General features: G+C 35.6%; 1 protein-coding gene across 5 annotated transcripts in view; it reads right to left on the minus strand.

Moving 5' to 3' along the window:
* ZNF385B (zinc finger protein 385B) overlaps window positions 1-27,225 on the minus strand; it is a 417,184-nt gene that overhangs the window by 36,651 nt on the left and 353,308 nt on the right. For all 5 annotated transcript variants that reach the window (XM_055380327.2, XM_031008822.3, XM_031008823.3 and 2 more), the window contains one exon: window positions 4,795-4,957. In XM_055380327.2, coding sequence (XP_055236302.1) covers window positions 4,795-4,957 — 163 coding nt within the window. The remainder of the gene's footprint in view (window positions 1-4,794; window positions 4,958-27,225) is intronic.

Raw genomic sequence — 27,225 nt, forward strand, 5'->3', positions numbered from 1 at the left:
AAACATATATGTAACTGCGTCTTGTAAGCTGAACAAATTTAAGGTGTTTCTATTGTTATATTTCAACAGAAGATGCTGGCTCAATTATCTTTGCTCTTAATTGCATTTATAAATACATCTATGGCATTTCGAATCATTCTATATGCATTCATCTGTTTAGACAGCAACTGATTAAAGGCTGTTTAGCTCTAAGTAGCTTTATGTACTTTAAACTAGAAATGTCATTTCCTCATATTGATATCTAATTAATTTTTTTTAAAAATCCAATGCGAAAGCCCAGACATATGGACTATTAGGTTGACTCTCATAATATTTTATTATTTTTAAGAAACAGGATTTTTCTGGAGGCTCTGTATTTTTTTAACCTGGTATGAGTTGTTAAATGCTGTCACAAGAGAGCCTTCAATTTGATGTATTGGGCATATTATCACAGGGAAGTGTATTGTCATATGGCATTATGACACTTGAACTCCAGGGGGAAATTTGGGTAGAGTGTCTGGCCAATATGTTCTAGCCATCTTCCTGAAGCTGCCTAATGCTTGCTGTGTTTTGACCCCAATTCTCCCAAAGCACATTTTTCCTCCCTCCCATTATGTTTCCAACTTCCTCTGATGCGTCATTAAAAGTTAGGACAAATCCTGGGAGACTATAAAGCCATTTATTTGGATTTTACATGTAACTCTACCTCAACTTCCAAAAAGTGAATGGACAGCTATTTTGCATAACTGAAGAATAGCTTTAATGAAATATATCTAATTTTTTGAATCATGTAGTTAGAACTTCTTATGATAAATGCAATTCATGCTAGTATAGTTTAAACCCATTTTGTTTACTGACCTGAGAGAAAAAAAAGAAAGCTTGCCATGATATCCTGAAATGTTTATACACAATAGCTCCATTATAACAAATCTCTTTGCATTATACAGATCTGGATACAACATGAACCAAATTATGTCTCCAAAAGTAACACAAAAGAGAAAAATGGTTGTGCCAAGTGCCAAAATAGCAGGTAAGAGGGCTTCCCTAGCTCTTGGAAGCCTTTTAGATCACTTCTTAGAATAAATAATGTGTGCTCCCGAGGAGCAGAAAGAGTTCACCAGCTGGGCACAGTAGCACACACCTGTAATCCCAGCACTTTAGGAGGCCGTGGCAGGCGGATCACTTGAGGTCAGGAGTTGAAGACCAGCCTGGCCAAGATGGTGAAACCCCAACTCTACTAAAAATACAAAAATTAGCCTGGCGTAGTGGTGGGCACCTGTAATCCCAGCTCCTCGGAGGCTGAGGCATGAGAATTGCTTGAATGTGGGAGGTAGGGTTTGCAGTGAGCCAAGATGACACCACTACACTCCAGCCTGGGCAACAGAGCGAGACTCTGTCTCAAAAAAATAAATAAATAAATAAAAAAGTTCATCTGTGGGTCACAAGTTTCTTGTCGAATACCCTGAAATCACACCTTGCCTTAAAGGATGTTCCCAGAATGCTGCTCTCCCAGAAGCTCCCTCCGTTAACTCCTGGCTATTCCCTCTCTTTCAAAATGTAAACAAAACTCTGCTGCTAAGCTACTGATGCTAAAACACAAGAATGGAAATGGAATTAGTCAAGCCTATGGATGTTGCGAGTGCCTGCATAGTTGAAATCTGGCAGCTGAAATATCACGTGAGTAACATTTTCACTTTTCATTTAAATATCTGAGAATCACAGATACTACTTAAGCCCATTTGACAGGAACTCTTCATTCAGAAGAAAAAGACCAATGCTGGGGAATTTCAGTCCCATGAGATTTGCAAGTGAGTCACGAATTTTCACTGTGACTTTAATTTTTGTCTGACTCCTTAAAGCAACATTGTCTGAAATAAAACATTTCAGTCAATTATCACAGTCACCATTCCTCTTCCCACCTTCTTTCTCCTTACATTTTACCTAGACCTTTTGTGAAGCACTGATTTTTGTGTCTTGTGTTTTTCTAAAACAGGATTTTAAATGAAATGAAAGCCAGATATCAACAAAAATCTATGACTCTGACAAAGCTGTGGGAGCTTTTCAAGAATTTAGAAACAGGCAATTAACAATACATTAGGTATTACGTTGTTTGGACCAGATTTCCCATCTGGGCAAAGCTTTTTATTTTCCAACTTGAAAATTCCATAAAACTCATGTGGGAATTCTTGCTTAGACGCTGACATATGGTTTATGGTGACAAAAGAACATGTATCTATTTAGCAAATGCACTCCTTTTTTTTTTAAGTGCCATCTTTCAATGACTTTGGTGTAGCTTTTATAAGTATAATAGAACAAATACAATATTTTGTTAGTATTAATACTTATACCAAACACAGAGAAACAAAAAGTAATGGCCCAGCAGATGAGTTACCAAATAATTTATATAGATTTTGAGTAAGGAAACATGAAAAATGAGATAACCTCCAAATATAGGTGGTTTCCATTACTTCTAGTCCAAATCTGTACAGTCACAAAGTGAGTGACATCAGTACTGTTAGACTACAGGTACTAGGAGGTGGGTAAAAGAGTGGCAGAGGAAGCAGAGAATGCAGGAAGAAAGACCACCACGTATGTACTGAAGAAGAGATGCTGTGGTTGAGATTTGTTTTCCTCTCTCCTGGGTTTTAGATCTTAATTCTCGTTCCTTGTTCACACCACTGGTATGCTTTATCCTGGTGTTTTCCAAATGCTCTGTAGGCAAACACAACTGCTTAGAAAGTGTCTGTTTTACTGAGCACCCGCTAACATTTGAGTATTGGAATGAAAGCCTTGAATCCTTAAACTTTATTTCAAAATATACTCATTGAAATTGGTCATCTCATAGGTATAAGGCATGCTGTAACTGTAATCCAGGCCCCTTTATTTTGATTTTCTATTTCTGTATTGCTCTTTCCTTGGTTTTATCTCCTCATCTTTGACTTTTTTTTCTATTTTTTTCTCTTCTTCCACACCTTTCCTTCTCCCTTTAATTATCTGCTTTTTAAAAAAATGGATTCTTCTCTGATTGTTCCATCTCTATTTCTGATTTTGACACTATTTTCTGCTTATTACTTTTACTATTATCCCTACAGCCAACCCAATTTTCAAATAATAATATAACTTAAGTGGAACACTGAGCTCACTCAGTAGCAACGTTGTAACATGTATGGTACCTACCAACTGTTCTATTAGCTGAAAGAATAGAGTGGCACTAACTTCATTGTTTTTTCATTTTACTTATATGTTTTGCTGGAAGGTAAAGAGCATAATTTAGATAACAAAACCTTTTGCAGAGTATTATTCCATAGAGGCAGTGATATCCTGCATTAAACAAAACCCGGGAAGAAGTCAGCAGGCTCCTGCTCTTCCAAACATTGGGTAGCCTCCAGCAAATAACTGCCACATTGTGTACCTCACCAGTTTGCAATTTTGAAAAATAGAGATAATATTTGATATTATACCTGATAGATATTGATTAAAGACTAATTAGATAATATATGTCAGAAGGTTTTGTTCTTTACAGAGGGAGACATACTATGTAATAATCTGGCATTTATGACTATATCTGTTCATCAGATAACATGATTTAGTGATCCTATTGTACAAAGAACAAAAAGTCTTTATTACCAAATTTAGCTTAGCTCAATCCTTCTACGCTGAAGAGCTTTTGGAGCCAGCATCTACAGGGCCTAATCAATAATGGTCCCTTTTCCATAGTCTCTTTGTTTGAACAGGTTTTCTGAACCTTCCTCTTACAGTAATGGATTTGATCATCTCCAAAAGCCATGGGAAAGCAGTCTTAAGTCTCCTTCTAAAATTCTCCAATGATTTGAGAAGTAGAAAAGAATCAGAAATGTGTGTGTTTCCCACAAGAGGGAGGCCCCTAAAGAGAACATCAAACATAAGAAAAAGGGACATATTCTCTCAGTCTCCTTTAACAGACACTGTTCCTCAAAGAGTCACTGAAACAAGATGACATATCCGTCATGGGCCCAGAGGGGCAGATGTGAGAATTGTGGAAGCCTATTAAACATCCAATTTCATGGTATCTATGCTACAAAAATGAATTTTTTTCTCTTTCTACTGAATGAACCTACTCAGAAATTCTGCCGATTCACTGGGACTATGAAATATAGACTCTTCTTCAGAGGCATTTCACCTAGTAACCCATTTTATATATAAAGGTCTTCTGTTAATCAGTTTGTAACGTTGGAAATCATTCCCTTAAAATATGTAAGTCCATTTGTAACTCTGAGGGGAACTCTGAAGATCTTCAAAAAGCATCATCTTTTATTACTAAGCACATTTCCAGATTCATTTAGTAATGCCACTCTCTCAGAAAGTTCCCCCCTTTGGCTCCTCAACTCCTTTTTACTACAGTAAGAGAACATAAAAATATCTATTAGTAAACAAGTTTAAGGAGTCCTTCAATAAAAAAGTCTATAGTAAAAAACACACATAAAATAAATACAAAGAAGTAATAAACTCAGTATTTTAGATCCATTTCCTGATTTTAGTCTGAACACATTGTGATCAAGTAGTCTCTACTTGTTTTCATGCATATATACTTATATATATATATATTTACATATACACATATATACTTAAACGTATATATTTAATAACATGGAATGGAAACATATCAAATGCTTAGATTCTGTGCAAACATATAATCCTTCCCGTGAAGAAAACATATTAATATCACAAAAACAAATCATGGAGAGTAACATGCAACAACTGAGGGCAGGAAAACGGGGTCAGGGCAGGGGAACAGGAAAAACACAAAGAATGTAAAGAACAAAAAGTGTCATTGACCTGATTTGTCAGAGTTGTTGCCTGTGATTGGAGTGATGGAGCAGCTGGGATTAGCCTTTGCGCTGTCCTTGGAAGGAACCATTTTGGGTTTATTTTTCGTTGCCTCTAGTGCTTTGACCTTCTTGGCATGTTTACTTCCTTTGTAGTGGGCCTCGGCCTGGCTCTACAAAGGAGAACAAATCAGGCTCATTTTTTGCTAATTACAAACACCACAGTGGATGATCATGCAGGAGAAAAATACATTCGATCATAGGCACCACAGACATTTACAACTCAGTACCTGACTATGTTTTTGGCACTTCATGAAATGGTAGACCAGTTCCTAAGAGGGTGTAGCATATCAAAACCTCCTATACAATACAAAGGACCTGCATCTTTAAAAAACCAGACATTATATGAGTGGACAAAAGGATTAGGGCAAAACTGTGACAAAGGTGAGCTTTGTCATCAGTGCCCTCCCACCACTGCCCATTGGGGCTACTTTTCAAACATTGGCTGGCAGCAGCGGCTTTGAGTGTCCTACCCATGCCTGTGGGTATGACCTTCCACAGTCATTTCCCTTCAACTAAAATCCTGTTTGCCACGTGTCTACTTTCTTCTGGGCTCTGCTCTGAGACCAACGGGTGTGACAAAACATGTTAATAGGTGCTACTGAGTGAAAATGACACTGAATTTTTTGGGAAGCTCTATATGCACTTCATGTACCATTTTGATGATTCCAGTTACAAGAACAGATAATATAAGGCACAAAGGAGGTAGGAACAAACCCTTGTTTCTGATCTCAGATGTGATTCTGAAGTCTAAGTGGTTAGTGTTAAATTCATTTATACACAAAGCATATGTAGAACTCTAACTTCAGTACTAGATCAAAAGGAAAAAGAAAGAGCCAGACAAAACACAAAAACAAATTACAACAAGCCTTGAAAACATTTAATCAACTTACTGACATTTGGAAAATTTTCCTCTGCCTAAACAACAAGGCTTTTCTCTTACTGACATCTAGTATTAATATATACATTAACAAAAGAATCTAAGTATATTCACTTGAATTGAATTTTGAAAAGACTCTGAAAAAACATAAACATGTATTTAGTGAAAAGAAACAAAACTAAACATAAATGGTATATTAGCTTAGTTATAAAGTGAAATGGATGACAAATCTTATGCAAAACAAGATGAACTTTTGTTAGAGGATTTCTAAAGAAATAATAACTTTAAAAACCATCAGTTTTCTTTATATACTTGTATGTGTTTGAAGAGGATTAAATGAACCTTTCCACTCATTCTCCTCAACAAGCAGAATACAGGTGATAAGTGTATGTGTAGGTAGGTAGTTGGAAGCGATAGTGGACAGACAGAATGGGTCTCTGTCTTTAGGGTCGAATGAGGTTTCACACATACATGAGGTAAGAAGTTCAATGGAGAGCTATCCATATACAAGGGTGAGCTAAAACAGTGAAAGATGCATGCTATGGGAGATACAGGACAACAAAAAAATGGACCAGAGGGGAGTGGTATTAATGAAGACTTCCTACAATGGGTAACTTTTGATTTGAGATTTGAGGAAAGGGATGCATGTACACTGGTAGCGAAGAGTACGTTTCTAGTTGGAGGATGCAGGCCTAAGGAAAGTACTGACGCTAGAGTGCCGGAACAGTGAGGGCCATGGCTGGAGAAGTGCTTACATAGGCCTCTTGGTGGAACATCATCAACATGAGGTTAAGGAAACTAGATGTGTAGTTATGTAGAGGAGGTCACCACTGAGGTGAGATTCTCAAGCAGAGGCCTGATGATACACACAAATTCCAAATGGGGAAGACTTCTGCAACAGCTATTTATTACATGTTTGTTGGATTGAATATGAGAGAAAAGAGATGACACAGAAAGGAAGGCAGCAGAAAGAATATATGATTCTTCTGGTAAAATCATTAGTGGAGAGTATGACTATAATAAAGTCCCTTTTATAATAATATCATTGATTTCTTGAAGCCTTGGTTATTATCAATCCTCCTTCTGCCCTTTGCTTAAGTGGAATCATTTCACTACTAACTACTAGAGACAAAGCACTCTTCTGACGTGCCATGATTAGACTAAGCCATCTAAGATTGATTATTGTGTGTTGTTGAAGTGTTTCTTCTGACTTTCCTGCTTGTTTCACTCCAGCTTACCAGGACATGTTGCTTTGCTATCTTCAGACATCCAGCCTTAGCTAGTTCAGCAGAACTGGTGATGGTGAGCACCACTTCAATGCCAGCATTACTTCCAGATCTTGGTGGGCGATAGGCCTACTTTATCCTAAGCTTATAAATGATGATGATGAATTTATTCATGCCAAATATTATAGATGATATAGTCACAAGTGTTAAGGGTCATGCAGTGAGTTAAACATCATATCTATATATTTGCTCTCCCATTTAAATGGAAGCTTGGTGATAGATTCATGCCATAGTCTGTTTTTCAGTGTACCTTGATTCTGCTGTGTTATTTCTTGTGGGGCGGGAGGTGGCTGGGGAAAAAAATATTGCTTTGGTAGTAGTGTAATCTAAGGATAGGTTTTGGACATATTAGTGATTTCCCTAGCATATAACCCAGATCACCCAAGGTCTATAGCCTTGTACTGACTATACATGGTCCTTAACTTCCTGAATATCTTTTCACACATATCTTTTTAGATCTTCATTGACTTGGCATTGCTCTTACTTGGTTTGCTCAAGGACTTCTCATGTTGTTCTCTGTCAAGTTGGAAAAAAAAATAATCACGTGGGGAGAAAAGTGTAACATTATTTTAGGGCCTTTATTTATTACCAACCAAGAATGTTTGAATCCAACTAATATAGTTTGGTAGTTATACGTTAAGAAAATATGCAAATAAAAATTAAAAATTGATAATGTAATATAATAATATAATAATGATTAATATTACTGAGCTTACTGTTTCAGGCACAATTCTAAATGCATTACGTATTTTAGCTCATTTAATCCTTATAATATCCTATGAAATAGGCATTATTGGCCAGCACTTTACGAACGGGAAACTGGGAATAGAGAAGTTAAATAACTTATAAAAAGCCACACAGGTGGGTGGAGAAGCCATGGTAGATATAAAATGCTTACATGCATATCCCTATTTAATTATATACCCACATTATACATATACATACCTACACTAAGTTAATGTTATAATTTTATTAGAAGTAAAAAATATACACAAAGATAGCATGCTGCTTTTAATGACTCAGAGAAGGATTATAACTTAATCCTATAGAAATTTCTATGAGTAGGAAATACGTACTTAATTCATGGGAAATATGCTAATATTAAACACCAGGTCTGATCCTTCTGTTGAGTAAAGAAAGTTCCACTTTTAGGCCAGGTGCAGTGCCTGTAAGCCCAGCACTTTGGGAGGCCCAGGAAGGAGTATCGCTTGAGCTTAGGAGTTTGGGATCAGCCTAGGCAACATCACGAGACCTTGTTTCTACCAAAATTCAAAAAAATAAGCTGAACATGGTGGCACATGCCTGTAGTCCCAACTTCTTGTGGGGAGGAGGTGGGTGGATCACTTGAGCCTGGGAAGTCGAGGCTATAGTGAGCCCTGATTGTGCCACTGCACTCTGGCCTGGGCAACAGAATGAGACTCCATCTCAAAAAAAACAAAAAACAAAAAACAAAAAAAAGTTGTTCAACTTTTTAAATATACAACAATTTCTACAATGTATCATAAGACCTGCTAAAAACTCATCTTTCACAGTACACTAAATAGTGCAGCGTTACTTTAGTACCCTTTGGCTAAAGAAACATATGGTTCTCTAAATAAAACCTCCAAGTACAAGATAAACAGTGTCATTTCCTCATTACTATTTCTTGGCATCGGTGCCGAAAGTTAACAGCGTCAATTAACACTTGGGATGAGGATCCAGCTAAGTGACACTTCACTGGCCAAGATGGAAAAACCTCTCCATAGCCATGATCCACTTCTGCTTCGAGTTCAGGGTCAGGGAGAGAAGTGCAACAAGGCTTTTTAGCTTTTATTGACTGTTGTTTGGGAAAAATGGAGTGGAAGACTGTGAAATAAAGACAGAATGGCAAGTGCCACTTCCTTATATTTGGCATCTTTCCCATTCTCCTGTGGTATTCTTAGTAGTGGCACTTTGCTATCCCTAGTACTGTGTCTGAGGCAGTGTCAACAGTTTCTAAATGCTGGGCAAATCTTCAAGTGAAACTGAGACACTGTTAAGTAGCAAAAGAGTAACCTGACTTCATTATCTAGGAATCTTCTTAATTGAGGAGTGAAAGAAACAAGGACAGGAGCCAGAAAACCCATGAACTAGGCAACACACGTCAAGCCCATCAACAATGGCTCTTGTGACACTTCTAAGAGACTAGGTTGGCCAAGCTGACTTACTTTACACCCAATGAGTAATTAGCAGACACATGCTTGTCTAGCAGTAATGGCTTGCATTCTGCTTCCCCTCCTAAAGTGCTGCTGTGCCCCTAACTGGCAGTGACCAAAGAAACCTCTTCACAAGAATTGCCAGAATTAGAAAGAGTCGCCCAAACCACTACACTGACCTTCACATAAGAATTCATCAGCATATAGGTTCTTCTCTGAAGGCCACTCTGGTAATTACCTGACCACCCACTGATAGAAGAACAGCTTTGATAGGAAATGACAACTTGGAATGTTTTCTTCCATTAATAACCTTTGTTGCTAAAGCTCTTCACTTTCTCAAATCCTCTGAATTTCTTAGAACCCCATTGTTGCAAACAAAAAAGATAAAGAATGAGATAACTTAGTGCTTCAAAAACAAAAATGTAACCCAAAAACTTCTAAACTTCACTGTGCTCTCATTTCTGATTTTTACCTTACTTATTTCTTTTCTTTTCTTTTCTTTTTGAGACGGAGCCTCGCTCTGTTGCCAGGCTGGAGTGCAGTGGTGCAATCTCAGCCTCACTGCAACCTCCACCTCCCGGGTTCAAGGCTGAACCTCCTGAGTAGCTGGGACTACAGGCATGTGCTACCATGCCCGGCTAATTTTTTTGTATTTTAGTAGAGACGGGGTTTCACTCTGTTGGCCAGGCTGGTCTCTATCTCCTGACCTCGTGATCCACCCGCCTCGGCCTCCCAAAGTGCTGGGATTACAGGCGAGAGCCACTGCGCACTGCCTGATTTTTACCTTATTTCTAATTTGGACTTCAGAGACATGGCTAGAATCTTGAATGAGGACATTAAACTGTGCTCACTTTGCATGGAAAAAACAGTCGAAGGACAAACTCACAAAGTGACTGGGGAAAGACAATGGCCCTGGAGAAAGTACTTACCTATCTATTTACCAATAGAACCAAGCTTTTTTGCATTTTAAAAAGTAATTAGAACAGTTCCCTTAATTAAAGAAAGTGCATAATTAAAACTACTGGCATCTGTTTTTTTCCTGAGACCTTAGATTTCAATGTGTTAAGCAGTGTTATAAGGGAAATAGCAAAGGTCAGCTAATTTTCAGGAAAACCCAATATACTAAAATGCAAAATAAAACATATGTCAAATGAATGACCATAAAACAGGCTAACCTAACAAAGGGGAAACCTGATGATTTATTCTGCAAAAAATTATTTAGTACCTGCCATGGGCTAGATATTGTAAACGATTAAAAACAAAGACCCCTACTTGCCAGAATGGTGGTTGGAAGAAAAGACAAGCATACAAATAACTATAATCCAAAGCAGAAGGCAGAATTATAAAATGGGAGGTACCAAGAAACAAAGAATATGAGAATCAGGAGAGAGGTAAATCTCTTCAGATTGAGGAAATCAAGGAAGCTCCATGAAAAGAGGGTATCAGAGCTGGGTTCTGCTGCAAGGGCCGGGCTCTGAAGTGGCAGAATGGAGATGAAGGTATTACGGGCAAAGGGAACAACATGTGCTAGGGCACTGAGTCCTGTGTATTATACAGTGTTTCCTGGGCACATACACTTTTCAGTTTCACTAGAATAGAGATATTAAGGGAAAAACAGGGAAAGGTTGCTATGTTGTGCTACCTTGAAAATGGTTCCCTGTACCACAGAAACATACCATAGTGTTTTCAATTAAAAATCAAATATTCTATTTGTAGGCATTTTGTATAGAAAATGATTAGGATGTAAGATGCTGCTCTTACATCACAGATTTTATCCTCTGCTCCAAACCACAATCTTACATTAAATTAATTAAGTTATTTATATTGAAACTTTAATAATTATTTGAGATAAAAGCAAGGCACTTAAAATGCTATAGTTAAACATACTAAGAAACTAAAGTTTTCCAAGAAATAAATAATTACTTGAATCACTGTTTCAAGATAAAACTGTTTTTACTATTACAATGCTTTTTGCATATACTTCTGGCATTCATAAGATCACACACTCTCAGAGACAAAGCTACAATATAGGAAGCATGAGCTATACCCAAGAGAAAGGCTTACATATCCAAAGGTTGCTAGTAAGTTTTTCTGCTGATATTTGCAATTGTAAGGCCTGCAATATCAGTAATGACATACTATTGGCTTTGATATTCACTTCATTCAATTCTCATCTATTGGGATCTGTTGAAAACAAAGTCCAGACAAAATTATAACTATTATGAGCTTTTTAGCTTAAAAAGGTATAATGTCTTTGCTAATTGCTAATTTATAGCTAGTGAAACGCTACAAGTTGCTATGGCCTGTCTAGGGCCATCACACTGCATAACTCTGCAGGGCACTATTCACGTATATTTCAACATTCATAGTATCTTCTGGATTGTGCCAGGCCAGAGTTGTACCTATGACATTCTATATTTATTGGCTTTATAATATAGATGTAAAAAAAAACCCATCAACTACAAATATTTCTATGTTACTAAAGCGAAAGTGGTTGCTTTCTAAGAAGAAAATGATGTGTACTCTAGACTGCTAATTCTTTTTGGGCCCAATTTAGATTCTAACAATATTATAAGATAGAATTACAATTCTTGTGTTATGGCTGCTTTGAAATACCCCTATTTGAATATATGAGCATTACACACACAAACACACACACACACACATATATGTTCAATCACATTATCAGAAAACTTCAATGTAGGCAAAATTCACTTCTTAAAATGCTGAGATCTTTAGAGGGCTTGAAATTAATTTTTCAAATGTGTTCATTCATCGGCTAACAGTCTTGATGCTCATGTTTCTTGCCCATGACTCATTGGTGGAATTACTTACACACAGAAACATGGAGAAGTTATAAATGGACCAAATAACTACGACAGAGTTTACATGATGAATTAGAAAGATGCTGCAGTTTGAGTTAAAAATCAGCTGGAATATAGTAAAAAAAAAAAAAAGTGCTTCTAAAAAATAAAATCATTTCTTATAATGGAGTTTCAAGTGAATAAAATTTTGTCTCATTTTCCCAGTAAGTTTTATATTTCACTTTCAATTACTGGAAGGCAGATTATTAATTTTAGATGATTCCCAGCAATCTATATTTCTTCCCCTAGATATTCACTGACGCTATATATTACTAGTTTAGGGTTGAGTAGCACAGTGCATAAGAGAGACAATTATTTAAGCTCGGCTGTATCAACTGTGATCTGAACACAAATCTTTCCATTTGTTCAATTCTGTGCTCTCTCTCTCCTCTAGTTCTCTCCTGTATTTCAAATCAGGCCATAATGAAGAATTATCTTCTTTTATAAATAAGTTTATTATATATGTACCAAGGTAAAGTTAACCTCAGATGATTAGTTCCTTAATTCTATGAATGAATACTATAAATTATAGATATTTTATTTTGAAAAAGATTTTTCTCTCACAAACCTAATGGAAGTAGTTTTATATGAATTTTTCAACATAGGTAATGAGTAATAAAATGATTTTTATTTAATGTCACAATTTAACATCATCACAATTTATTTAAGAATTCATCAAGAAGTATCTTGCTTAAGAAAGCAAGACTGCTTAACTCTCCATTTAAATTATATTACAATTTTAGAATTTCTAAGAGGTATATTTACTTCACCTTCTGGATTGGGATCAATATCTGAGTCAATTTAATGACAAATGTATATGTAAACTCTTAGTATATGCACTACATCTTAAGGGAGGTCACATGAAGTAAATGAAACCTGGCAAAGCATGCCTTTAGCCACTCTCTCAAATCATAAGAGGAGGCAAATCACAAACTTCATGAATAATGCACTTGATAAACTATATTCTTTGTTATACCAGAGTGAGAAAATGAGTTCTCTGTCTACTAACATAATCTTAAATATGAAATAATGAGAACCATTATAATTTATAAAAATATCTAATTTTTCAAAGAATTATGTATATAAGGACCTCATCTTTTAGAAGTTCTGAACTTTAGAGATTTAATAAAACACATGGATAATATCTTTTATTTTTCATTCGCTTATTTATTTATTTTAGAGACAGGGTCTCACTCTGTCACCCAGCTTGGAGTGCAGAGGGGCCATCATAGCTTGCTGCAACCTCAGACTCCTGGGCTCACGCTGTCCTCCTGCTTTAGCCTCCCAAGTAGCTGGGAGTACAGGTATATGCCACCATTCCTGGCTAGTTTTAAAAAATTTTTTGGACAGGTGAGGTCTTGTTATATTGCTCAGGCTGGCCTTAAACTCCTGGTCTCGAGTGATCCTACTGCCTTGCCCTCCCAAAGCGCTGAGATTCAGGTGTGCAACACCATGCCTGGCCATCTTTTATTTTATAATATGACACAAAATATTATAATTTGTAATTACTATTTTTGAATTATTTATTTTATGATTTTCCCAAAAGTATTTAAAAATAGAAATTGCCCATCTCCCTCAAATTAATTCACATCTTATTTTAAACTGGGAAATCTTAGTTGATAATTCTCAGCTACTTTGACATACAAAGGAGGATATTTCAGAGTTTATAGTGTTTTCACAGTTATATCCCAAGTTGCTAATGTGTTTGAGAGTGCTGCTATCTTTCAGTGGGAAAACAGACTGCCATTGTGTGCTTCATAAGAGCAATTTTTGTTACTCAATGATAAGTAATGCAATATAATTCAAGTTTATGCATTAAAGCTGTGACTCTATAGCTAACTGATTCAAGCCTTCTGATGGTCTTTTAAATTAGGCTCCCAGGCTTCCACACATTAATTTTTAATCAGTCCAGAAGGTATTACACTTACTTTGATTTCCACATTAAGGAAATTTACATAAATAATACAAAATAAATCTAAAATTAGAATTTGCATTGTGTCTCCTTTTGTTTGACAAACAATATCCTTAATGTAGACGAAAGTGGCAAAGTAACTTTGAAAGTTCAATGCTCAGAGAATTGGTTGACAAACAGCATTAGTAATATTTTATATATGTTTAATATATTAGTTACTTATCATTACTCATTTGAAAACCTGTTTCACAAAACAGGTTTTTGTAAAATCCATACTCCAAAACCGAAACCAATTACTAAAACCTAGAAGATATCTTATAATTCAAAATTAAGTGGAATATGTAAATGTGAAGACTAATAACAGATACCTTCAAAACACAATATAACTAAGAGAAAATAATGAAAACACATCTTTAGTAGTTGCTTAGCCCATCTAAGTCATGCTAAGGCCGTTTCTGTAGTAAAGTGCCAGATTAAACTAGAAGTTTTCATTCAAAATTAATTGGGTCAATCTTCCACATATAAGAGATTGGTCTGCTGGAGGCAAAACAAAAATAATAGTATCTATAAGTTTGATTCACCGATAAAATCTAAAATATTTTAATAGAATCAACAAATGCTAGTGGGTTTCCACTTTCTGATTCTGTGTGATATTGTCTAAAAGTTCTACTCACCAATAATAGTCATAACAAAAGTCATACATATAATATATGATATCATCAATGTGAATTGTTTTAATTCAACTCAATTTAGCCATGTTTTATTATGTATCATGTAATAGGTGTTTCAAAAGACATGCTTTGTGACTTCTAGGAGCTTATAATCTTGTGTAGAGGATAACAAAAGTGAATACCATATATAGGTATATGGCATGTATATGTGTACATATGACATGTATATGGCATGTATATATGTAGGTTTGTGTGTGTATACATACGTATATGCACATATATGTACATATGTGTACACATATGTATATGTACATACATGTACACATACATATATGCATACGTACATGTATGTACATATACATATATGCATACATACATGTATGTACATATGTATACGTACGTATATGTACATATGTATACGTACGTATATGTACACAGATGTATGCGTATGTATATGTACATAGATGTATACGTACGTATATGTATACATATGTATGTATACATATATATATATATAGCAGAGGGAGAGAAACATTCTAAAAGGAATGTAACACTGAGGGTCCATCCATTGTTCAATGCAACAAATATCTATTGAATACTTATTGTATTCTAGGCATTATTCTAAGTGTTGTGGAATACAGGTCTACTGAAACTTGTGTTCTAATATGGGGACATAGATAAGAAATTATAAATATATATATATATTAGTGTTAACAGATAAGTGATACACCTATGAATATGTTATATAATGCTATAAAAAAAGACAAGTAAGGGGTAGACTATGGTGTAACGTGCCATTTTAAGTATCAAGGAAACTCTGTTGAGAGAGCATTTTCACAGAGACCTGAATGAAGTAAGGGAGTTAACCAGGTAGATATCTGGGAGAAGAGTACTTCAGGTTCAGGGAACACCAAATATCCATTGTAAGGATTTTGATTTTTATTCTGAGTAGATGCAGAATCACAGGGGTGTTTTAACAAGCAACCTTGTTTGGTTTCCATTTATTAAAGGATCACTTTGGTTGCTGTATGGAGAACCAACTGTGTGTGTACAGTGGAGAGGCTGGGGATGAGGCAAAGTAGAAGAGGAGGCTCATCCAGGAAAGAGATGAAAAGGGTTCAAAATTAAATCCCACTGACCAATCAGAAAGACTTCAAAAACATAATTTTCTTAACGGATATTTATAATTTTTCACATATCTGCAATTTTTGGACATAATTTTGATGGAATTTTATGTTCAGCTAGCTAGCAATTACTTTTGTTTCTTTTACATTTAAATTGTATTTTTAAAAATCTATGTAAAACAATCACAAAGTTAAAAGTATAAAAAAAAAAAAGCAGAGAAAAGTTACCTCTTAGATTCAGCAACCAGTTGTTATCACTTTCTTGTGTATCCTGCCAGGGATTGTTTACATGCCTATCAAGCAAATGTATACATATATGTGCATTTTTTCTTTCTTTTATTTGTAGACAAGTGCCTACACACTACATATGCTGTTCTGCACTTTGCCTTTTCTATTTAGCAATAGGTTTTAGAGATATTTCATATGAGTAATTAAAAAGTTTTCTAATTTTTTAAAGTGGTTGTGTATATTTATTTTATTATTGTGTGGTAGCTACAGGGCAAAATTCCTTTGGCTTGAGAAAAACAGAGGGAAAAGTAAAGGGGACTTTGTCTTGCACCTTAGGTATCAGCATGGCCACAGAGGGGTAGAGCACCACGTGTACTCTTGGGGTCCCCAGATCCAGGACTGGACTCTTGGATAGCATTTATGGACCTGCCTTGTGCCAGAAGGGGAGCCCACTGCCTTTAACGGTGAGTCCCAGGCCAGGCAGCCTTCATGACAAGCTGACTTAAGAGATCCTGGGCCTTAAGGAAACATTGACAGAAACCTGGCAGTACCCCTCATGGCCTAAGGTGGTGGTGGCTATGAGGTGAGTCTCCTCTGCTTTTGGAAATAGGAAGGAAGAACTGTATTTTGTGGTTTGTGTGCCAGCTCAGCCTCAATACAATAGAACACCACGTAGACTTCTAAGGTTTTTGACTCTAGTACTCAACTGACAGATGGCACTTCTGGACCCACCTGGGAACTGGGGGACCTCACCACCCTAAAGGGAAGAAAACAGGCCTGGTTGGCTTTGCCACTGGCTTACTGTAAAGTCCCCAGGGCCTTGAGTAAACATAGGCAGTAGCCATGGAGTGGTTGCAACAGGCCTTGGGTGAGACCCAGTGCTGTGCTGGCTTTAGGTCTCACCCAGCACAGTCATAGTGGTAGTGGCCACACGGGTGCTTGTCACACTACCCCCAGCTTTAGGTGGCTTAGAATGGAGAGAGACCCTATATGTTTGGGAGAAATTAAGGGAAAAGGACAAGTCTCTGCTTCGTAATCCAGAGAATTTTCCCAGATCCTGTCCAAGACCATCAAGGTGGTACCTCTATGAGTCTGCAAGCACCGCAGCATTATAGGGATTGGGGTGCCCCTAAAGCAGTTACAGCTTAGATCACAATACCCAAGTCCTTTCAAATATCTGCAAAGCCTTCCCAAGAAGGACGGCTACAAATAAGCCCAGGCAGTGAAGACTACCTAAATACCTAACTCTTCAATGCCCAAAGAACATCTATTAGCATCAACACTATCCAGGAAAACATGACTTCACCAAATGAACTAAATAAGACATCAGGCACCAATCCTAGAAAAACAGTTTCAGACAGAGAATTATAACCGTGTTGAGGAAACATGACGAAATTCAAGATAACACAGAGAAGGAATTCAGAATTATATTAGATAAATTTAACAAAGAGACTGAAGTAATTAAAAGGAATCAAGCAGAAATTCTGGAGCTGAAAAATGCAACTGGCACTCTGAAGAATTCATCAGAGTTCTTTAATAGCAGAATTGATGAAGCAGAAGAACTAGTGAGCTTGAAAATGGGCTATTTGAAAATACATGGAGAGAGGAGACAACAGAAAAAAGAATTAAAAAAAACCGATGAAATATACCCACAGGATCTAAAAACATAGCCTTGAAAGGGCAAATCCAAGAGTTATTGGCCTTAAAGAGGAGGTAGAAAAAGAGACAGGGATAGAAAGTTTATTCAAAGACATAATAACAGAGAACTTCCCAAACATAGAAAAAGATATCAATATACAAGTACAAGAAGGTTTAGAACACCAAGTAGATTTAACCCAAAGAGACCATCTCAAGGCACTTAATAATCAAAGTCCCAAAGGTTAAAAATAAAGATTCTAAAAGCAGCAAGAGAAAATAAACAAATCACATACAACAGAGCTCCAATACATCTGCCAGCAGACTTTTCAGTGGAAATCTTAAAGGCCAGGAAAGAGTGGCACGACATATTTATAGAACTGAAGGAAAAAAATCTTTTATCCTAGAATAGTCTAACTGACAAAAATATCCTTTAAACATGATGGAGAGGCCAGGAGTGTTGGCTTATGCCTGTAATCTCATCACTTTGGGAGGCTGAGGAGGATGGATCACTTGAGGCCAGGTGTTCGAGACCAGCCTGGCCAACACGGCAAAACCTTGTCTCTACTGAAAACACAAAAATTAGCTGGGTGTGGTGGTGCACATCTGTAATCCCAGCTACTTGACAGGCTGAGGCTCAGGAATCACTTGAACCTGAGAGGCAGAGGTTGCAGTGAGCTGAGATCACACCACTGCATTCCAGCCTGGGCAACAGAGTGAGAATCTGTCTCAAAAACAAACAAATGAACAAACAAACAGAGAAACAGAGACTTTCCCAGACAAACAAAAGCTGAGGTATTTCATCAAGATCAGACCTATTCTGTAAGAAATGCTAAAGAGAGTATGTCAGAAAGAAAAGGACATTGATGAACAATAAATAATCACATGAAGGTACAAAACTCACTTGTAATAGTAAATACACAGAAAAACACAGAATAAGATAACACTGTAACTGTGGTATGTAAACTACTCTTAGCCTAAGTAGAAAGACTAAGCAATGAATCAATGAAAAATAACAGCTACAACAACTTTTCAAGACAGTACAATAAGATATAAATAGAAACAACAAAAAGTTAAAAAGTGGGGGGATAAATTAAGACATTAAGTTTTTTATTAGTTTTCTTTTTGCTTGTATGTTTATGCAAATAGAGTTAACTTCTTTTCAGGTTAAAATAATAGGTTATAAGATACTATTTGCAAACCTCATGGTAAACTCAAACCAAAAAAAAAAAAAAAAACAATGAATATACAAAAAAATAAAAAGGAAGAAACTCAATTATATTACCAGAGAAAATTGCCTTCACTAGAGGAACGCAGAAAGGAAAGAAGGAAGGAAGGAAGAGAAGACCATAAAACAACCAGAAAACACATAAAAAAATGGCAGGAGTAAGTCCTTACTTATCAATAACATTGAATGTAAATACACTAAACTCTCCAATCAAAAGACACAGACTGGCTGAATGGATGAAGAAACAAAACCCATTGATCTGCTGCCTACAAAAAACACACTTCACCTGTAAAGACACACAGATTGAAAATTAAGGGATGTAAAGATATTCCACACTAATGGAAACTAAAGAAATAGTAGGAGTTGCTATATCTTATATTAGAAAAAATAGATCTCAAGCCAAAAACTATAAGAGACAAAGAAGGTCACTATATAGTGATAAAGGGGTCAATTCAGCAAAAGAATATAAAAATTTTAATATACATGCACCCAACATGGGAGCACCCAGATAAATAAAGGAAATGTTATTAGAGCTAAAGAGAGAGGCCCCAATACAATAATACCTGGAGACTTCGACAACCCACTTTCAGCACTGGGCTGATCTTTCCAGACAGAAAATCAATAAAGAAACATAAGACTTAGTCCATACTATAGACCAAATGGACCTGTTAGATATTTATAGAACAATTAATCTAATGGCTGTAGAATACATATTCTTTTCCTCAACACATGGCTCATTCTCAAGAACAGACCACAAAAAAACTACATATAACAAGTCTACATATAGACCAAATGGACCTATTAGATATTTACAGAACATTTAATCTAATGGCTGCAGAATATATATTCTTTTCCTCAACACATGGATCATTCTCAAGAACAGATAAAAAAAAACTCATATAACAAGCCTTAAAACATCAAAAAAAAAATTGAAATAATTTTGAGCATCTTCTCTGACCACAATGGAATAAAACTAGAAATTCATGACAAAAGGAATTTTGGAAACTATACAAATATACGGAAATTAAACAATATATTCCTGAATGATGAGTGGTTCAATGAACAAATTAAGAAGAAATGAAAAAGTTTCTTGGAACAAATGATAATGGAAACACAACATACCCAAACCCAAGGGATACGCAAAAGCAGTACTAAGAGAGAAATTTATAGTTTTAAGTGCCTACATCAAAAAAGAGAAAAACTTCAAATAAACAATCTAATGATGCATCTTAAAGAAACAGAGAAGCAAGAGCAGACCAAACCCACATTTTGTAGAAAAAAAGAATAGAGTAGAAATAAATAAAATTGACATGAAAAACCAATATGAAAAATCAATGAAACAAAAATTTGGCTTTGAAAAATGTTACAGAAAATTGACAAACGTTTAGCCATACTAAGAAAAAAAGACAGAAGATCCAAATAAGTAAAATCAGAAATGAAAAAGGAGACATTACAACTGATTCTGCAGAAAGTTAAAGGGTCATTAGTGGCTACTATAAGAAACTATAAAGCAACAAATTGGAAAATCTAGAAGAAATGTAAAAATTCTTAGATACATACTAACTACTAATGTTGAATCAGGAAAAAATCCCAAACCTAAAAAGACCAACAACAAGTAATGAGATAGAAACTGTAACAAAAAGCTCCCCAGTAAAGAAAAGCCTGGGACCTCATAGCTTTGCTAATAGATTCTACTAAACATTGAAAGAACTAATATTAATCCTACTCAAATTATTCCAAAAATAGAAGAGGAAGGAATACTCCAAACTCGTTCTACGAGGCCAGTATTACACATTACAAAGACATAAAAAAATTGCGTGCCAATATCTCTGATGAATATCAATGCAAAAATCCTCAATAAAATACTAGGAAATTAAATTAGACAATACATTAGAAAGATCATTCATCATGACAAGTGGGATTTATCCCTAGGATACGAGGATGATTCAACATATGCAAATCAATCAATGTGATACATCATATCAACAGGATGAAGGATTAGAACTATATGATCATTTCAATTGATGCTAAAAAAGCATTTGAAAAATTCAACATCCCTTCATGATAAAAACCCTAAGAAAACAGAGGATAGAAGGAACACACCTAATAATAAAAGCCATATACTACAGACCTATGGCTAGTATTATACTGAATGGGGAGAAACTTAAAGCCTTTCCTCTAAGATCTGGAGCATGACAAAGATGCCCACGGTTACCACTGTTATTCAACATAGTACTTGAAGTCCTAGCTAGAGTGATCAGACAAGAGAAGGATATAAAGGACCTCCAAATTGGAAAGAAAACTTTCAAATTATCCTTATTTGCAGATAATATTATCTTATATTTGTAAATAAAGACTCCCCACATAAAAACCTATTAGGACTGATAAAAAAAATTCAGTCAAGTTGCAGGATACAAAATTAAAATACAAAAATCTGTAGCATTTTTATATGTGAACAGTGAACAATGTGAAAAAGATATAAAAAAGTAATCCCATTTACAATAGGCACACATAAAATTAAATATCTAAGATTTAACCAAAGAAGTGAAAGATCTTTACAAAGAAAACTGTAAAATTGATGAAAAAAATTGAAGAGGACACAAAAAATGAAAGGATATTCCATGTTCATGGATTGGAAGAATTAATATTGTTAAATTGTCCATACTACCCAAAGCAATCTACAGATTCATTGCAATCACATTTTTCACAGAAATAAAAAAAACTATCCTAACATTTATATGCAATCACAAAAGACCCAGAATCACCAAAGCTATCCTACACCAAAAGAACAAAACTGGAGGAATCACATTATCTAACTTCAAATTATACTACAGAGCTGCTACTGGCATACAAGCACATACATAGACTAATGTGACAGACTAGAGAACCCAGAAACAAACTCAGGTATCTACAGTGAACTTATTTTTAACAAAGGTGCCAATAACATACGCTAGGGAAAAGGGAGTCTCTTCAATAAATGGTGTTGGGAAAACTCGTTATCCATATGCAGAAGAATGAAACCAGACCCCATCTCTTGCCATATACAAAAATGAAATCAAAATGGATTAAAGACTTAAATCTAAGACCTCAAACTATAAAACTGCTACAAGACTAACAATGGGGAAAATCTCCAGGACATTGGTCTTGGCAAAGATTTGTTGAACAATACCCCACAAGCACAGGCAACCAAAGCAAAAATGGACAAATGGGATCACATCAAGTTAAGCTTCTGCACATAAGAAACAATCAATAAAGTGAAGAGACAACCCATAGAATGGGATAAAACATCTGCAAACTACCTATCTGACAAGCGATTAATAACTAGAATACATAAGGAGCTCAAACAACCCTACAGGAAGAAATCAAATAACCCAATCAAAAAATGGGCAAAAGATTTGAATAGACATTTCTTAAAAGAAGACTTACAAATGGCAAACAGACATATGAAAAGGTGCTCGACATCATTGATCATCAGAGAAATGCAAATCAAAATTATAATGAGATATCATCTCACCCCAGTTGAAATGGCTTATATCCAAAAGACAGGCAATAAATGCTGGTAAGGATGTAGAGAAAAGGGAACCCTTGTACACTGTTGGTGGGAATGTAAATTAGTATAGCCACTATGGAGAACAGTTGGGAGGTTACTGAAAAACTAAAAATTGAGCTACCACATGATCCAGCAATCCCATTGCTGGGTATATACCCAAAAGGAAGGAAATCAGTACATCATACAGATAAGTGCACTCCTATGTTTGTTGCAGCACTCTTTACAATAGCTATGATTTGGGAGCAATGTAAGAGTCCATAAACTGATGAATGGGTGAAGAAAATGTGGGACGTATACACAATGGAGTACTATTCAGCCATTAAAAAGAATAAGGCCCAGTCATTTGCAACAACATGGATGGATTATGTTACATAAAATAAGGCAGCCACAGAAAGACAAACATCACATGTTCTCACTTATTTGTGGGATCTAAAAATTAAAACAATTAAAGTCATGGACACAGAGAGTAGAAGGATGGTTGCCAGAGGCTGGGAAGGGTAGTGGGGAGCTGGGAGAGAGGTGAGGGATGGTTAATAGGCACCAAAAAGAAAATACAAAGAATGAATAAGACCTAGTGTTTGACAGAACGATAGGGTGACTATAGTTAATAATAACTTAATTGTACGTTTTAAAATTACTTAAAAGTATAATTGTATTGTTTGTAACTCAAAGGTTAAATGCTTGAGGGGATAGCTACCCCATTCTCCACAATGTGCTTATTTCACATTGCATGCCCATATCAAAACATCTCATGTACCTCATAAACTTATACACCTATTATATACTCACAAAATAAAAATAAAAGCAAATAAATAAATTTTATATGAATAACAATAATTTATTCAATAATCCCTTATTGGTGGATATATAGGTTGTTTCCAAAGTTGTGCTATCATTATACAAAACATTATACAAAGTTGTGCCATCATTATACAAAATTGGCATTAGATCCTGACTGCCCTGCTAGGTTTTGGACTTGGATGGGGCCTATAGCCCCTTTGTTTTGGCCAATTTCTCCATTTTGGAATGGCAGCATTTATCCCATTCCTGTACCTCCACTGTATCTTAAAAATAACTAACTTGTTTTTTATTGACAGGCTTATAGGTGCAAGGGACTTGCCTTGTCTCAGGTGAGACTATGGACTCGGACTTTTGAATTAACGCTAGAGTGAGTTAAGACTTTGGGAGACTGTTGGGAAGGCATGATTGTGCTTTGAAATGTGAGAAGGAGATGAGATTTGGCAGAGGCCAGGGAAGGAATAATATGGTTTGGCTCTTTGTCCCCACCCAAATCTCATGTTGAATTGTAATTTCCAGTGTTGAAGGAGAGGCCTAACGGGAGGTGATTGAATCCTGGGGGCGGACTTCTCCTTTGCCGTTCTTATGTTAGAGTTCTCATGAGATCCGGTTGTTTGAAAGTCTGTAACACTTCCCCTTTCTCTTTCCCTCTCCTGCCATCCATGTGAAGATGTGCTTGCTTCCCCTTTGCCTTCTGCCATGATTGTAAGTTTCCTGAGGCCTCCCCAGAAGCAGAAGCCTGTACAGCCTGCAGAACCATTAGTTGATTAATCCTCTTTTCTTCATAAATTTCCCAGTCTCAGATATGTCTTTATAGCAGTATGAGTATGGACTACTACACTCTGCATCTGTTGAAGGAACCAAATCCAGGGAGTGTCTTCATTGCCACATTCTACCTTCACCCCCACATTCAATCCATCACCAAGTCCAATAGATTTTACCTCCTAAATATTTATCTACTCAAGCTGATTCTTTAGATCTCTACCACAACAATTTTGGTTCAAACTGCCATCATCTTTTGTTTCAACCAGGCTGCAGTGCAGTGGTGTGATCATGGCTCACTGCAGCCTTGACCTCCCGGGGTCAAAGCAATCTCCCCACCTCAGCCTCTCAAGTAGCTGGGACTACAGGTACTTGTCGCCAGGCTCTGCTAATTTTTGTATTTTTTATAGAGATGGGGTTTTACCATGTTGCCTAGGCTGGTCTGGAACTCCTGGGCTCAAGTGATCTGACTGTCTCAGCTTCCCAAAGTGTTGGGAAGACAGGCATGAGCCACTGTGCCTGGTAAGAATTATTTTGTATCATATCTTTGTTTGTGTTTTAATTAGTGCCCTTAAGTGCTTAAGTATGATTGAAAAAGTGGTTCTGCTGGTGCTCTAAATCTCTATGCTTCAACCTCCTTTGCGACAATCATTTGCATGATCTTTGAAGAAAGAATTTGGACCAACAAAAGTACAATTTGCCTACACCTGAATGATCACAAATCCCTAATTAATGTAGTCCAATTTAATAAGAATTTACTGCATTTATGAAAATGAAAACTAATGCAAAAGACAATTATTCAATGTTTAAATCTCTAGAAAGCTAGCTTACAAAGAATGTCTTTCACATATTCAAATTTTATATTTTTATATCTACATCTGCAAATTCAGTAATTCTATTCTATTTTACAAATATAGACATTCATCATTTGCTCAACATTTACAGATTTTAATGAATATCCCCTTCTATAACTATCTGTGTAAATGTTTAAGTCTTAAAAAGAGATTGTTAGTATTTTTAGTTTAGCAGTGTATATAGGACATTTTGTTGGCCTAAACAATTTAAATTACAAAACTATAACAACCTAACTACTCCTTTAGTGAATCTAGCCTTTTCCATTCCTCTCAAATGATATAAGAAAGGGCCAAAAAAATTCATGACATATAAAAATAAATCATCACATAAAAGGATTTCATAGCTGTCCCTCATATTATACAATGTTATTTCTTTCCAAGGAAAAACTGGGTAACTTAAGCTCACAGTTGAGAGATAATGAAAATTACTTTTCAGAGAACATTCAGTGAGAATTATTGAAGATAAAAAGGAAACTATTTGGTGATTATAAGTTAGCACTCTGTACCTCCTGTGCTAAATGTAACACGTATTTAAAGCAGAACTAGAATTCCTATTAATCGAATAACAAATGTCACCGGTATACTGAAGGTAGGGCTGTGGGACAGTTCACTTCAGGTGCAGGAAATAGGGTTTGCATTTGTTTAAAAACAATAAAAAAACTGACCAAAAATCAGTCTACTTTTTATCATCATAACATACTGGTAGTTTTAACGAATAATAAAATAGTTTTATCTGAAAAACAGTTTTTTATTGGTCTAAGTTTTAAATAAATGATTGCTGTGATTGCAGTTGAGTTTTAATAATATATATGTAAGACTAAAATGAGAGCTTTTTCAAATTTTTAAATTAACTACATGGAAGTTAATACAGAGGACTTGTAGTTACATGACGGAACTTCCAATTCACAGTGACTCCTCTACATCCATTTAGTATAAGAGTAAGTTCCTAATGGTGAGGAATCCTTCAAGCTTGTTTCAGATGCAGTTCAAGTTTGCAAACCTTGTGCCACTCAGATTCTTGCATTTAATAGTTGATTTGAAATCAATAATGACAGTATAGTGAATTTAAAGGCAAAGAAACAAAACTTCAGAATTTCAATTCTTTCATTTTGTGATTACTTGGAATTTTTGTGTTTTAGACTTAAGTGAGACAGTGGCAACTGTAAGGTGTATTAACTTATTTGGTAAATATAAATTGTAGCTCATACATAAAATATTTTACCGATTTTGGCTGGTAGCATTAAAATGGAAATGTATGCAACTTTTAAAGTTATGTGCTTTAAAAATAAGAAATAAACGAAAATAAAATGTAATATCAGTGGTATAATTAATAGTTATCTAAACTCTATATTGTATAATTTTGATTGTATTAAAATTCACTTATTTGTTACTATAATGGTATTATTCATTACTGTGATGGACTAATATACATATTTTTCTCCATTTATAAAATACATTAATGTAACACAAAGATTAACTGTTTACCTTTTTCCCTTTTGTGCACTGGTAATATTTAGTGGCATAGTACTGTATTCAAACTTTAATTTAAAAAGAGTTTATGAGTTTTTTTGTGGCTATTGTTATTAGTCATGTAATTTCACAATTATTTCTGAAAATGCCTTTTTCCTAGAGAGGAAGGCGTATTAAAAATGACCTGCAATGGGAGTGTCAGATATGTTAGGTATACCACTGATAAAGTAATGAAATTATTATTTATTAGAACTAAAACACATTTTCTAATTTGAAGGAAGCACAAACTAATGAGTTGAATCATATTCTCAGCCCCCAAAGTAAGAGCCTTAACAGGGTCATATATTCTCAGGGGTCCTTGTCATTGACATGTTTTCTAAGTAGCGAACCCAAAATTTGCTATGAGCCCTAGAATGCAGAACTAAAGTGAGAGAAATAAAGACAAAGATTTCTTTTCATTTTTTAAAAAAAGATTTAGGTAAGATGGAGTATTAATAACTAAAAGTGATTAAATCCTAGAATATGTTGCCAAAGGAAGCTGTGGAACATTCATCCTGTGAGAAGGGAAGATTCAGTCACATGTCTTAAGTGATCATCATCCAGATATGCAGACACACAAAATTTTACATAGTTTTAGGGAGCCCATAGGCCCCCTGCAGCCTATTCATGGGCCATATCCTCAACAAGCCCTGGTTTAGCTCTAATATTTTATGTCTTCAATTCTCTCTCCTTTAAATCCTGACCATATCTCAAGTCTTTCTCAGTTTACCTCCACCAGGAACCTTTGTGCAAATACAAGGATAACATGTAGAGAATACCTAGTACAGCGCCTGGCAGAAGAGAAGGCATTAATCAAATGATAGCTTTCCACTTGTGTGATTATTCTATCCCACGTGCTATCTCCATTACTAAATTTATAATTAAATTTATATTACTGTATTAACA

Source organism: Gorilla gorilla, chromosome 11 (assembly GCF_029281585.2).
Source record: "Gorilla gorilla gorilla isolate KB3781 chromosome 11, NHGRI_mGorGor1-v2.1_pri, whole genome shotgun sequence".
Classification (NCBI taxonomy): domain Eukaryota; kingdom Metazoa; phylum Chordata; class Mammalia; order Primates; family Hominidae; genus Gorilla; species Gorilla gorilla.